Source organism: Podarcis gaigeae (assembly GCF_964106915.1).
Source record: "Podarcis gaigeae genome assembly, chromosome: 10".
Classification (NCBI taxonomy): domain Eukaryota; kingdom Metazoa; phylum Chordata; class Lepidosauria; order Squamata; family Lacertidae; genus Podarcis; species Podarcis gaigeae.
Genome location: NC_139686.1, coordinates 6,199,475 through 6,213,683, shown reverse-complemented (window position 1 = coordinate 6,213,683; position 14,209 = coordinate 6,199,475). Strand labels below are relative to the sequence as shown.

Sequence of the window (14,209 nt, the reverse complement as noted above, 5' to 3'; positions counted from 1 at the left end):
CACTGAACTTCCTGTCTAGCCAGGTGAGCTAGAATCTTGCCATGTATCAGAGGCTCAGCACAGGTGGAACAATATTTTTTTATTGGAAATGTTATTTACAACATAACATAACCCCCTCAATACACAAATCCACCCTCATTAAACGTGAACATAACATACAACAATACAAACAACCAAATAAAAGACTTCCTTTATCCTGTATCTGGGCTCCTTATTCACTTCTTATAAGCTGTTTCCTTTATGAATAATTATTAAGATTTTTCTAATTATAACCTAAATATCCACAAAGTCTCCTGCAGACATTAATCGAAACAAGTCCAGGTATGTATTTTAGGGCACTGTTTTGTGAAGTATTCTCTGCATTTTCCCCCGTGCTTTTTGAAACTCTTGTCTAGTGTGATCTCTAATTGCCTCTCTTAATCTAGCCAGTTCAATATACTCTGTTTGTCCTGCCATTCCTTTTTTTGTTGGCACAGTTTCTTTTTTTCCAGTTTTTAGCAGTTAGGATCCTTGCCGCTCCTGTGGCATAGAGGAATATTTTCTGATCTTCTCTTGCTATGCCTGTGTCCGTTATCCCCAGTAGAAAAGCTGCTGTATTTTTCATAAAGTTATACTTAAACATTATTTTAAGCCCTTCATATACTATGTTTCAGAAGCTTTTGATTTTTTTCACAGGTCCACCAAATGTGTATAAGTGTCCCCTCTGTTTTACCACACCTCCAGCACAGATTTGTTTTTATCTTATACGTTTTAGCTATTTTGGTAGGTGTTAAGTACCACCTATAAAATGTCTTGATTAGTTTTTCCCTCAATACTTCAAAGGCTGTAAAGTGCACAGGTGGAACACTATTGTGAATAAAACCCTCCAGGAACAAAGGCCAGAGGCCTCTGAATAATGCCAGATCTTTGGCATCATGAGTGGGAAAGAGCAAGAGAGCAATTACCCCCATGATGGCCACCAACTTTAAGATCAGTAAAATTCATAGATCATAGAATCTAGCTGGCAGGACCCTGACCTGGTCGAACCCCCTGCAATTTAGGAATCTTTTGCCCAATGTGTGGCTTGAACCCACAGCCTTGGGATTAAGAGTAATAGTAACCCTAAAAGTAATGAATTTTGACAAATCCCCATTATCTGGTTACAGCCACAAGCAACACACAATGTTCCACAACGACTCCCAACTAAAACCACATCTGGATCCAAGTGGCTCACAGTTAACTCTCTACCTTCATTTGATATAGATATGGTGCTCAACCATGGTTATTTCCAACTGTGGTTTACTGTCCTGACCCTGGTTAAGACCCTAAGATATGGTGAAGCCATGGTTTAGCCTACCAGGTTGAACAGCCCCAGAGGATGTGAACAAGGATAAGACAGCAGACGGAGCTCATATATATATCATTCATAAATATAAAGGCTTTTTATTTGGAAAAAATAGAGTTATGTCTGTGTTGCTATTTAGGGTGAAAGAGGCCCTCCAGGATTTGATGGTGACAAGGGCGAGAAAGGAGAAGATGGACCAGCAGGAGAAAAGGTTCCTTTGATTTTGTTGAGTTCCTTAACTGTAACAGCTCTCTCAGTCTTTAAAACTCAGTGGTTGTGGTAGAAGATTGCAATTGACTATCCTTCTGGTCAATATCCATTTTACTACATAAAATGTCTTGTGGACTTCCCCAAATTGTGCCCTGTGTGTCAATAGCTCGTGGACCACACATTTCCATGGAACATTAATAAGCAACCTAGTGGCCTTTTGCTGAACAATTTCTGACTTGGGCAAAAAAACCAATCCAAAACCAGATAAACACTTGATTTCCACGCAGCTTGCTTAAAAGTCATCCCTCATCCTCGCTGAACCTGCAACTTTGGACACCCAAATCAAAATTGTTAAGCTGTGGGTGAACATATCAGACGACACAGCGATTCTTCAAACAGCTCTTGTTTATTCACAGGCCAGAACAGAACTGAACTGAAGGGTTCAGTCAGCCTGCTTATATAGAGCTCCAGTACAACGTAACTGTTACAATTTTCTAAAACTATCCAATCACTGAATGTCACTTTCGATCCCTTATTTGCATAACTATCTACAGTATCCCCCTGCTGGCCCAGGGTGAGAACTTCAGTACATAACAAAAATGATGGAAAATAATTTTATAAATTAATAACTTTGGGCACTAGCCTGGGTGAAAGTGTACTGCAATGTATCTTTCTCTGCGTGATCCTTCAATGTATTTTTTCCCCTTTTAGGGAGTGAAAGGAGAAGCCGGGGCGAAAGGAATCATGGGTCTGTTTGGCACAAGAGGCCCAGTGGGGCAGAAGGTCAGTCCGAATGGCTCCCGTGTTCACACACGTAGCCTGGGGTTGGGGTGAATTAACCTCTGTGCCAACTAAGCAACAGCCTCACATCAAACGTTTCCTCCAGATATTTCGTATGGCTTGACCAAAGCAACACAGGGAATGGATGTCAAAGTTAGGAACAGGCAAATGTTCTCTTTCGGTGCAAGAGAGAACCCAGCTTCCAAATAATTATGTGTGTAACAAAGAACCATCTCTTCATCCAGCCTTTCTCAACCTGTGGGTCCCCAGATGTTGTTGAACTACAACTCCCATCACCCCTAGCTAGCAAGGCCAGAGCTCAGGGATGATGGGAGTTGTAGTCCAACAACATCTGGGTACCCACAGGTTGAGAACTGCTACCTCCCATCCCTTTTGGTGCCAAATTGCCTGCAGAACATAGGAACACAAATTACGATAAATCGAATTAATATAAACTAAAACTGCCCCCCAAATTGCTGTACCACCCCTGCTCTTATTTTCCGAGTACCTCCATCCATATTAACAGTTAATGCGCCAACAATCTGATAAGGGTCCATCTAACTGGGAAGACCTCCAACCTAATAAATAGCTGACTCCTTTTCTGCCCTGTTTGCTTTTAATCATGGGGGGGGGGGGAGACCCTGGGGAGTGTGGGCCAGCTGCAAAGCTCATTTCCCCATTGGCTGGGGCAAGCGCCAATAATCCTGGGAATTCATGCCTGATTGGCCAAGAAGCACTGAAGCAAAATCCTGTTCCAATGTGTCCTTTAAAATGAGGGTTATGCTGTGAAGGGGTTGAAATAGTTGCCCAGTCCAGGTTGCTCCTGTGAGAAGGGATGGGAAAGAAATGTTGCTCAATCTGCAAACCTACCTGATTGAACTTTTTGACACAACACACTACATGAACTGAAACACAGCTGTCTTTTGAAATGCATGCTTCTACATATTTGGCAGCGCAATATTCCATCCAAATGATGTGTGCAGAAATGCATATAAGGGGAAAGTATGTAAAAATATTAGTGAAAGTAATGTATAGTATTCAGGGGAAAATTGCTTGCAAAAATGGGTGCGTTGGGGAAACGGCATACAAAAATGTGCATTTTAGAAGAGATTTGCATTAACTTGCTGAGGAATATTAATAAAGACTTTTTTTAAAAAAAACTGCAAATTGATTTTGAAATGGGGAGAATTGAATTTAAGATTAGAAAATGAGAGAAAATGAAAATAACAGTCCATTCCTCCTTGCCTGGGAGTTAGAAAACGCTACCTGCAGTCTACTTAGCAAAAGAGTTTAGGAATGGTCTAGGAGCTTTCATCAAAATCCCTCAAGTGAGCAGCTGTCTAATGTGCTCAGTGCCATTTCCAAGTGTTGATTTTTGTCTTTACTTCCCTGGCAGGGTGAGCTGGGAGAACCTGGATTGCCAGGATTCGCTGTAAGTCAGAATTCCCCTCTGTGGGTGTTTTTTTCCACTTTGACTGGATTGAATGAATGGTCCGCCTAAACCCAGTGTCCTGTCTCCAGCAGTGGGACCAAGAGGTTGTAGATAGACCGAAACACATGATGCAGCATTTGTCGAACATGCTCTAATTATTATTTATCATTAATTAATTATTATTATTATTATTATTATTATTATTATTATTATTATTAAAATCATTTTACGTGTTTATGGGGCGCGGGTGGCGCTGTGGGTTAAACCACAGAGCCTAGGGATTGCCAATCAGAAGGTCGGCGGTTCAAATCCCCGCGACGGGGTGAGCTCCCGTTGCTCAGTCCCTGCTCCTGCTAACCTAGCAGTTCGAAAGCTCATCAAAGGCAAGTAGATAAATAGGTACCACTCCGGAGGGAAGGTAAACGGCGTTTCCATGTGCTGCTCTGGTTCGCCAGAAGCAGCTTAGTCATGCTGGCCACATGACCCGGAAGCTGTACGCCGGTTTCCTCGGCCAATAAAGCAAGATGATTGCCGCAACCCCAGAGTCGGCCACAACTGGACCTAATGTTCAGGGGTCCCTTTACCTTTACCTTACATGTTTATATCTCACCTTTCTCACAAGATGGGATTCAAAGTGACTGAGAACGTTTAAAAACGCTATTGTAAAATGAATAAAAACAAGTAAAGGACCCCTGACAGCTAAGTCCAGTTGTGAACGACTCTGGGGTTGCGGCACTCTGGGGTTGCGGCTTTACTGGCCGAGGGTACCGAGGTTTGTCTGAAGACAGTTTTTCTGGGTCATGTGGCCAGCATGACTAAGCCGCTTCTGGCAAACCAGAGCAGCGCACAGAAACGCCGCTTACCCTCCCGCCGGAGCGGTACCTATTTATCTACTTGAACTTTGACGTGCTTTCAAACTGCTAGGTTGGCAGGAGCAGGGACCAAGCAATGGGAGCTCACCCTGGCGCGGGGATTCGGACCGCCGACCTTCCGATCGGCAAGCCCAAGAGGCTTAGTGGTTTAGACCACAGCACCACCCACGTCCCACAAACTAGTGAAAAGCAATGGTTAAAGCTGGCATGAAAATGCAGTTTTCTCTGACAGCAGCATTTTCTGCGCCTTCATCTTCAAAGGACTTTCTGAATAAGGAGGTCTGTCCTTACGTTATCTTCTTTATGGTTTGCTCTGATCACTTCCTGGTTTATTATTATTTTGCACAGCTTTCCAGCAGACAAAAGCTTTTTGCATGCTTATCTTAATGAACCTGCAAGATGGATAAGGCTGAGGGACAGCAGTTAGCCCAAGACCACTTGGCAAGCACATTTGTGGTAATGAGGGGTGTCTGACACTCTTCCCCCACCCACGATGGAAAATGCATATTTGCAGGAAGCCATGTCAAGTCAAGTAACCTTTATTGGCATCACATAAGAACATTCAGAATACATTTAAAATAGACAGGCCAGTGCGATCTCTTCGCCACCCCAACAGCACAGTCACCCGCCAAAAGGCAGAAGAGGCAAGCAATCGGCCTCACTCTGAGGGTTTCCAACAAGGGCAGGATCCTGTAGCATACTTTGGCGACAGAAAATCAAATAGAGGAACTTAGCTACTGTCTTGGTGAGCTCCTGGTCTCTCCCCTATAATAAGAAGTGCATAGCATGACAAACCTAGACAGCATCTTAAAAAGCAGAGACATCACCTTGCCAACAAAGGTCCGTATAGTTCAAGCTATGGTTTTCCCAGTAGTGATGTATGGAAGGGAGAGCTGGACCATCAAGAAGGCTGATTGCAGAACAATGGATGCTTTTGAATTCTGGTGCTGGAGGAGACTCTTGAGAGTCCCATGGACTGCAAGAAGATCAAACTGATCCATTCTGAAGGAAATCTGCCCTGAGTGCTCACTGGAAGGACAGATCCTGAAGCTGAGGCTCCAAGACTTTGGCCACCTCATGAGAAGAGAAGACTCCCTGGAAAAGACCCTGATGCTGGGAATGATGGAGGGCACAAGGAGGAGGGGACGACAGAGGACGAGATGGTGGGACAGTGTTCTTGAAGCTACCAGCATGAGTTTGACCAAACTGCAGGAGGCAGTGGAAGACAGGAGGACCTGGCGTGCTCTATTCCATGGGATTACGAAGAGTCAGACACGACTAAATGACTAAACAACAACAACAACAGTAAGTGGAGCACACCTTGGAACAGACAAGCATGGCAGAAGCCAACACGGTGCCCACTGTCTGTTTCAGACTGCAGCTGCTCTCTTGCCATGATGAACTTAGACTATTTTTTTAAAAATAAAGCCATGCAACCAAAGAAGATTAAAACCAATAAGACACTACAGTGGTCCCTTGGGTTACATACGCTTCAGGTTACATACGCTTCAGGTTACACACTCCACTAACCCAGAAATAGTGCTTCAGGTTAAGAACAGAAATCGTGCTCTGGCAGCGGGAGGCCCCATTAGCTGAAGTGATGCTTCAGGTTATGAACAGTTTCAGGTTGAGAACGGACCTCCGGAACGAATTAAGTACTTAATCCGAGGTACCACTGTAGAATAAAAAATGGCAACTCCATCTACAAAGCTTCTCTGAAACAACAGAGTTTCGCAAGGCACCTTTGGCTGTTATGGAAGTAACTGGATACCTGATCTATGCACAAAACTCTCATCTGCGCAAGTGCTCCAGGTGGAACCGGTTGTGTAAATGTGCTTACATGTGCATGATGGGCCCATTGAACATATGAGTCTGCCTTCTAGGTCATGGCTCTGCCTAGCTCAGTACTGATGGTTCTGTCTGGCAGCAGCTCTCCAGCAGGGAGGGGTCTTTCCCAGCACCTGCTACTTGAGAGCATTTTGAGGACTACAACTCCCATCATCCCTAGCTAACAGGACCATTGGCCAGAGATGATGGAGACTGTAGTCCCAAAACAGCTGGAGGGCCAAGTTTGGCCATGCCTGGTTGAGCTGGAGATAATGAGGAGGCCCTGTTTTCACACACAAGGTCTCTGTTCAGTCACCAGCAGTTCCAGGTGGGCTGGGAGAGAATCCTGCTGCTGCAGTTGGTGTCAACAATATTGTTGTCTAGATGGACTGTTGGTTTGCCTCAGTCCAAGGAAGCTTACTGAATTATGAAGCCTCTACACCAGGCATGGGCAAACTCAGCCCTCCAGATGTTTTGGGACTACAACTCCCATCATCCCTAGCTAACAGGACCAGTGGTCAGGGATGATGGGAATTGTAGTCCCAAAACATCTAGAGGGCCGAGTTTGCCTATGCCTGCTCTACACAGCTGCAGAGGGGTAGATGGGGCTTGTCAACCTGGGGAGGTAGACCGTCTTGGAGAAGGAAAGCTCTGGTCCTCAACTTCTGCTGCCTTCTTCAGGAGAAGAAAAGGCTGAGGAGTAAACCCTACACAGATTTGGAGTCCCTAAGACAGTTGGATGGTGTCTTGCATGCCTCCTTCCAGCAACTCCTGCAGTCAAACCGGTGCCAAACGTCTTGCTCCGCTTTCCTTTGGACCACATCAGAGAAGCCAAGAAGAGGATCGTGTCATCCGGGCAGCCCAGGACTCCCAGGCTTGCACCCCAGGGAGGTCACTTCGACGCTGCTGGAGCAGCAGTTTGGCTTCACCCTCGGAGGTGCACTCCATTGCTTCTTCGGACAGACAGATGCCAACTGAATTGTGTTTACAGCAGGGGAGGCTGGTTCATTAGGATAAATGAAGCAACGGCCCACCATCTCCAGTCCGCCCTCAGCCAGCCCCTACTGTGCTGCCCACTGCCTGCCATTGGGTCCGGCGCCACCTTCTGGCAGTCTCCCCTCCTGCCGCCCTACCACTCCCACTCTGCACAAGGAAGCTAGCAGCTTAGGGAAGCGATGGAAAGGAGAGCAAAGGAATAGCAGGAAAGGAACCAGAGATACACCCCCATGCCTGGGTCCAGGGAACAGCTGCTACCATCGATTCGCCGACATTTACGTTGCAAATCTTCCGAGAGCAAACAAAAGCACGATATTAAAAGCTTCTATAACAGTCATTATAAAACAGGAATTATTGATCAAGTGCTTGAAGTAGAAAATGCTAAGTGATAAATGAAGCAGGAACAGGCAGTGAAGTATTGCAGTGGGGGAGGGGGAGAATGGGTTTGTAGTAAGCATGTTTTCCGTCCCGTCCCCCGTCCCCCCCCCCCGCTATGCTAAAGAGGAGCCTTTCCACACACCGATGATTTGGACTATGACTCCCATTTTCCCCCAGGCAGCTCAGCCACGTGGATTCCCAACTCGGGCTTTCAGAGGATCTCCTGGGCACTGTGGCTTTCCCAGTCGCTAAGACCATGTTAAAAACTAGGCTGCGGGACATAGATCGCCAGGAATTAATCTCAGCTGCGGGGGAAAAACATGCTCACCTCTTTATTTTCATCTCTCTTGGACACAGGAATTTAATCTTAATTATTTACCATTTTTGTTTAATCCGGAAGAAAGAAGGGCCTTTTTGCTGGCTAGGTTCAATTCTAATCCTTCTAACCTTTTCAAAACAAAAAAAATTCCTTCCAGTAGCACCTTAAAGACGAACTAAGTCAGTTCTTGGTATGAGCTTTCGTGTGCATGCACACTTCTTCAGATATGCTGAAACAGAAGTTTCCAGACCCTTCTATATAGTGAGAAGGTGGGGAGGGGTATTACTCAAAAGGGTGGTGGGAATGGGTGATTGGCAGATAGCTGTGATGAGCCTGTTGACGACTTTTAACGACTGCAATAGGTCTTACAGGAAATAGCAAGGGGTGAGAAGGTGAAAAATGGCTTTGTCATGTATAATGAGATAAGAATCCAATGTCTTTGTTCAGACCAGGTCTCTCCATGGTTTTAAGTTTGGTGATAAGTTGCAATTCAGCAGCTTCTCTTTCCAGTCTATTTCTGAAATTCCTTTGTAGTAAAACAGCTACTTTGAGATCTTGTATAGAATGTCCTGGGAGATTGAAGTGTTCTCCTACTGGTTTCTCTGTCTTGTGATTCCTGAAACCACCACCCTTCTGAGTAATACCCCTCCCCACCTTCTCACTATATAGAAGGGTCTGGAAACTTCTGTTTCAGTGTATCTGAAGAAGTGTGCATGCACACGAAAGCTCATACCAAGAACTAACTTAGCTGGTCTTTAAGGTGCTACTGGAAGGAATTTTTTTTGTTTTGACTATGGCAGACCAACACGGCTACCTATCTGTAACCTTCTAACCTTCTTTGGGGTAGGTTTGCGGGTTTGGCAGAAGAAGACTGGATCTGCCCATGCGATGCCCGTCTGGTGGAAACTCTAGCTCACATGGTCCTTAAATGTAAAATGTATTATGATCTCTGCAAACAATTTCTAGACCATCTATATATTGCAACATGGAAACCAGAGACAGAGGCCAAAGTCTTGGAGCCTCAGCTTCAGGATCTGTCCTTCCAATGGACAGCACTCAGGGCTGATTTCCTTCAGAATGGATAGATTTGATCTTCTTGCAGTCCATGGGACTCTCAAGAGTCTCCTCCAGCACCAGAATTCAAAAGTATCCATTCTTTGGCCATCAGCCTTCTTTATGGTCCAGCTCTCACTTCCTGGAGCAGGAACCGGCAAGCCACTCCAGTACCCCTGCCAAGAAAACTCCATGGACAAAGACAACAGGTTCCAGTTACTACAAGTGGCTTTTGCCAGCTTTGCCTCAAATTGCAGAGGATGACTCACCGGAACTCTCCTTTCCTTTGATGCAGTATTTGAATAAAAAAAGATGTTACATGGTTCTGCTTTTTTATATAAAAAATAATAATAATATTAAAAAACAGAACGCACTGAATATATATTTCTCATCCAACAAATGGCTGAAAATTGATGTGAGCCATTAAGTGTTGTTGATTCACAGGGCAATCCATCTCGGGGGGACGACTCATGTACAGCAAGCATCTTTCATTCTCTGCGAAACCCTTTTCAATCATTACCTCTCTAGCAGATACAAAGCCAGATGTAATAGAATTTTTAATACCAAAGAAGGGAGATGAGCTATCAAAGAGACGTCTGTTGCTAACCACTCCATTGCCCCATCAAATTTCAGCGCTATGTTTCTCCCCCACCCCCCTGTCTATTATCTTCTGCGGCTCGCCTGGTTTTGTATGTGTATGAGAGAAAGAGAGCACTTTGCAACTGGGAATTTAATACATATTGTTATGCGTTTGCGGCTCCCTAGACTCCCTTAAATTCCTGGGTCCAGCAGGGAGTTAGGATTTAACCAAGGCAAATGTTAAAATATTAGCCAGGCCAGTTTCTGAATGAGGTAAATTGCCTGGGAGATGAGCCATTAAGAAAACAAAGGAAAAGTAACAGCCCATTAAGAAAGCCAGGTGGCAAATGGGTGGGGCCCCTCCTCCAGCTCTGAGAAAGTGATAACAAAAGCCAGAGTTGAGAGTTGGCCAGCATGTGACTTGGAGGCTAAAGGTTGCACTCTGGTAAAAGCAGCAAGCTGGAGAGAGGGTCAGAGCCTTGGCTGATTTCTGTTTCCAAGAAAAAAATGGGAGAAACAAGACTTTTTTGGGGTGTTGAAGTTGTGAACCCCTCAATTGCAGACTCAGGTTGTATATATGGGTAAATAAACCTTATATCATCCCTGGTCCCACCCTGAGCTGTGCCACCTGCTCGCTTTTAGAATGTTGGGAGTCTGGGATGGAGCGTTCAGACACGGGGACGGAATGCTGAGAAACTCTCTTCTATCTAGAGCCATTCATAATTTTCTCGCTCCCCCAGGCACACAGCAGGAAGGAACTGTGTATTATTTCATTTCAGGGAACCGCTGGGCTCGATGGGAAGAATGGTATGAAAGGGGCAAAAGGAGACAGAGGCCTGCAGGGCCAGAAAGGGGAACCGGTAAGCATTTTTAGCATGGATTTCCCCTTCCTTCCTAACATCCCCTGCTGTTCATGTGACTGGATAGGTGAAAGGTAAGGGGTAAAGGACCCTTGGACAGTGAAGTCCAGTCAAAGGCGACTATGGGGTTGTGGCGCTCATCATGCTTTCAGGCCGAGGGAGCCAGCGTTTGTCCACAGACAGCTTTCCGGGTCATGTGGCCATCATGACTAAACCGCTTCTGGCACAATGGAACACCGTAACACAAACCAACACTGAAATCCTGAGCCAATGTTTTAGGGCAGCCCACCACGCTTTAGTTGAAATTGGGCATTCGCCAGCTTCTAACAGCAGTATGGAGTTGGGGACACAGTTGGGTACCTGCAGCAGAGATCGTAGTTATTTTGCAGTAGGCTGTCTGAATTGTGCATTGCTTTGTAATGATTTGTTGGGTCTCTGGACCGTAATAAAGATTGATTGATTTTTATTCTCTCCATTCAGGGGGGAGAAGGCGATCCTGGTCTATCTGGTGACATTGGAAGGAAAGGTTCAAAGGTACAGTGTGAACACATCTAGGGGAAAATGGGAGTTTTGCGGCGCTTATCACCATGTCCTGCCCTGTTTGCAACTGAGGGGGGCTGACTTCTCACTCCCCCCCAATTAACTCATTGTTTATTCCTCTTCTCCATCTTCACAACATGCCCTTGGCTGTTTTATTTCTTCACTTTTCTGGGCTGTAGGTGCATTTCTTACCTGCCATTCGCCCTAGGAACCCAGGGCAGGGCACAATAAGCTCAAGAAAACAGTAAAATGAACATCAAAACATCTCTTAAGTAGTAAACAAAATAATCACAAAATATCAACCATGCCATAAAACTTTAGACTTCTATTTCTGCACGGAAGGGAGGGCAGACATAATTGGTTCCCCTGCCGCCGCCGCTATTTTATGCTCACAACAATCCTGCAAGGTGCGCTGGTCCCATGGGTTACCCTAGAGGCGAGGTCCAAGTCCGGTCCGTGGTCAAAGGTGCAACATGGAGGCAGTCCGTAGTAGCTGAAGCTGGGTGCAGGGCAGGGAGTTGGGTGAAGTCAGGAATAGACATGCAAGCAGGGAACCAGGGCAGATCAGGAGCTCAGGCAGGAAAGCAGGACAGGGTTCAGGCAGGAACTAGCAACCAACAATGTTGCTCCCACAACTTGGGACTGGGGCTGGCCAGCTTTTATCTGCCCTGAGGCATAGGGCAGCCCCGATCATCAAGTGACTTGCCTCTCCTGGCCTGGAGGCGAGCACTCCTCCTGCGGGAAATTAGTTCCCTCCGCCTCTCTGCCCTGAGCTTCTGCAGCTCAGGAGAGGCTGGAGGGTTACCGGACCCAGAGGCAATCTCAGCTTCCTCTGACGGGGCTGAGAGTGGCGCACCTGCAGGCAGTGGGTCCTCCATCACCTCAGGAGCCAGAGCAGACTCAGCTGGTGCCTGCACCTGAGGATCCAGCACAGGTGAGGACCCTTCAGGCTCAGGCCACAGCCCCGGCTCAGCTGGTTCTGGAGGCAGGGAATCCTGTGCAGACTGAGATCCCTCAGGTTCAGCCTCCGAGTCCGAATTGCAGCCATCACACGAGGTAGGTTAAACTGAGAGATAATAACTGGATTGAGATCCTTCACAGTGAGGGTCTGCTCTCATTGTACGTCTTCATTGCCTGGTCACAATTTGTCCTCAGGGTTTACGTGGGTTGCCAGGAAGGACAGGACCTCCAGGAGCAGATGGAATTAAGGTAAAAAAATAAATAATAAAGTCTATATATGTATTTAAATGGAGGTCCACCATTGTATGTTTTTTTTTCTTCCCAGCAGTCCTGGGTTTCACCTGAAACCTGCAAAGAACCTAGTGTGGCCCTATCTTAATGCCTAAAAGGCCGCCGCTATCTTTAGGCAGAGTGCAGTGGCTGCCTCAGGCAGCAGATTTTGTGTGGCGTATTGCTAGTGGTTAAATTTGAAGTTGTTGGTTTTGGGGAAATGTCTTGGGTTGGCCCTGTTGCAGATATTAATATTGTGCAGTTTGACACGACTAGATGCATGAAAACTGACTCCTTTTGGAAAGGAAGCCTTGTCCAGACTCATAAAGATATTATTCAAATTTTACTAGCAGAACTACTCAAAATACAACAGAAAACATCAAACGATCCAAAATAGTCATCCAATGTCTTGTACTGTCCAGCACAGGCTCAGGACAGGACACAAAAGCAGTTCCCCTCAACATGGAGATTTGCAACCCAATGCCTTCATCGCATGGTCTAAGGTTACAACACTCACATGTTAGCTACCAGAGAACAACAACCAGTTAATTAAGTATCGGCTCAGCAAGAGCTCAGAGTGCTATGGAAAATCCACATGTTTAACTTTTAGCAATCTATGTTTCATTTCTGTGTCAATTAAACCAATTATACTTAACAGGCCCTGAATATCTGCATCTTCCTCCCACAGTCCATCTTCTTTGCAAATACAACCAAAATGAAAGAAAGAGCATCAGATCACAAAAATAAACCATCAATCCTAATTTAAAGATATACAGTAATATCAGCAGTCCACTTCCCCCAGTAGATATCCAAATATGTGCGGCTTGGGGGGAATTGTTTTATTAAGTTCTCTTAAATATTACAGACCTCATCCCGTGGCTTCACTGTCGGCCAGCACCTCCCACCCCACCCCAATTTGCTCTGTTTAAAATCTAGCCTGATGAAGAGTCCTGGTGACCTCAAAGGTTGGAGCACTATTTTGTGACGTAATAAAGAGCCAAAACATTTAGAAGACACAGAGCGCCCCCCCCAAAAAAACCCCACTTGTACCTGTGTGCAAAAAGGACTGGCTAATTCCTCTGTGTCTCATTCCATGCACAGGGCGAAATTGGTGGCGTTGGGAGTCCAGGGACCTCAGGTGCAGATGGACTTCTGGGACCCAAGGTGAATTATAGAATCATAGAATCATAGAGTTGGAAGAGACCACAAGGGCCATCGAGTCCAACCCCCTGCCAAGCAGGAAACACCATCAGAGCACTCCTGACAGATGGTTGTCAAGCCTCTGCTTAAAGACCTCCAAAGAAGGAGACTCCACCACACTCCTTGGCAGCAAATTCCACTGTCAAACAGCTCTTACTGTCAGGAAGTTCTTCCCAATGTTTAGGTGGAATCTTCTTTCTTGTAGTTTGGATCCATTGCTCCGTGTCCGCTTCTCTGGAGCAGCAGAAAACAACCTTTCTCCCTCCTCTATGTGACATCCTTTTATATATTTGAACATGGCTATCATATCACCCCTTAACCTCCTCTTCTCCAGGCTAAACATACCCAGCTCCCTTAGCCGTTCCTCATAAGGCATCGTTTCCAGGCCTTTGACCATTTTGGTTGCCCTCCTCTGGACACGTCCCAGTTTGTCAGTGTCCTTCTTGAACTGTGGTGCCCAGAACTGGACACAGTACTCCAGGTGAGGTCTGACCAGAGCAAAATACAGTGGCACTATTACTTCCCTTGATCTAGATGCTATACTCCTATTGATGCAGCCCAGAATTGCATTGGCTTTTTTAGCTGCCGCGTCACACTGTTGGCTCATGT

The 14,209-nt window shown here is 45.8% G+C and overlaps 1 protein-coding gene across 1 annotated transcript in view; it reads left to right on the top strand.

Moving 5' to 3' along the window:
* Positions 1 to 14,209, top strand: part of LOC310825827 (uncharacterized protein) — a 168,978-nt gene that overhangs the window by 117,432 nt on the left and 37,337 nt on the right. Inside the window, exons 59-65 of the mRNA XM_083699648.1 lie at positions 1,464 to 1,535; positions 2,246 to 2,317; positions 3,711 to 3,746; positions 10,550 to 10,630; positions 11,111 to 11,164; positions 12,326 to 12,379; positions 13,502 to 13,564. Of these exons, the coding sequence (XP_083555774.1) occupies positions 1,464 to 1,535; positions 2,246 to 2,317; positions 3,711 to 3,746; positions 10,550 to 10,630; positions 11,111 to 11,164; positions 12,326 to 12,379; positions 13,502 to 13,564 (432 nt within the window). The remainder of the gene's footprint in view (positions 1 to 1,463; positions 1,536 to 2,245; positions 2,318 to 3,710; positions 3,747 to 10,549; positions 10,631 to 11,110; positions 11,165 to 12,325; positions 12,380 to 13,501; positions 13,565 to 14,209) is intronic.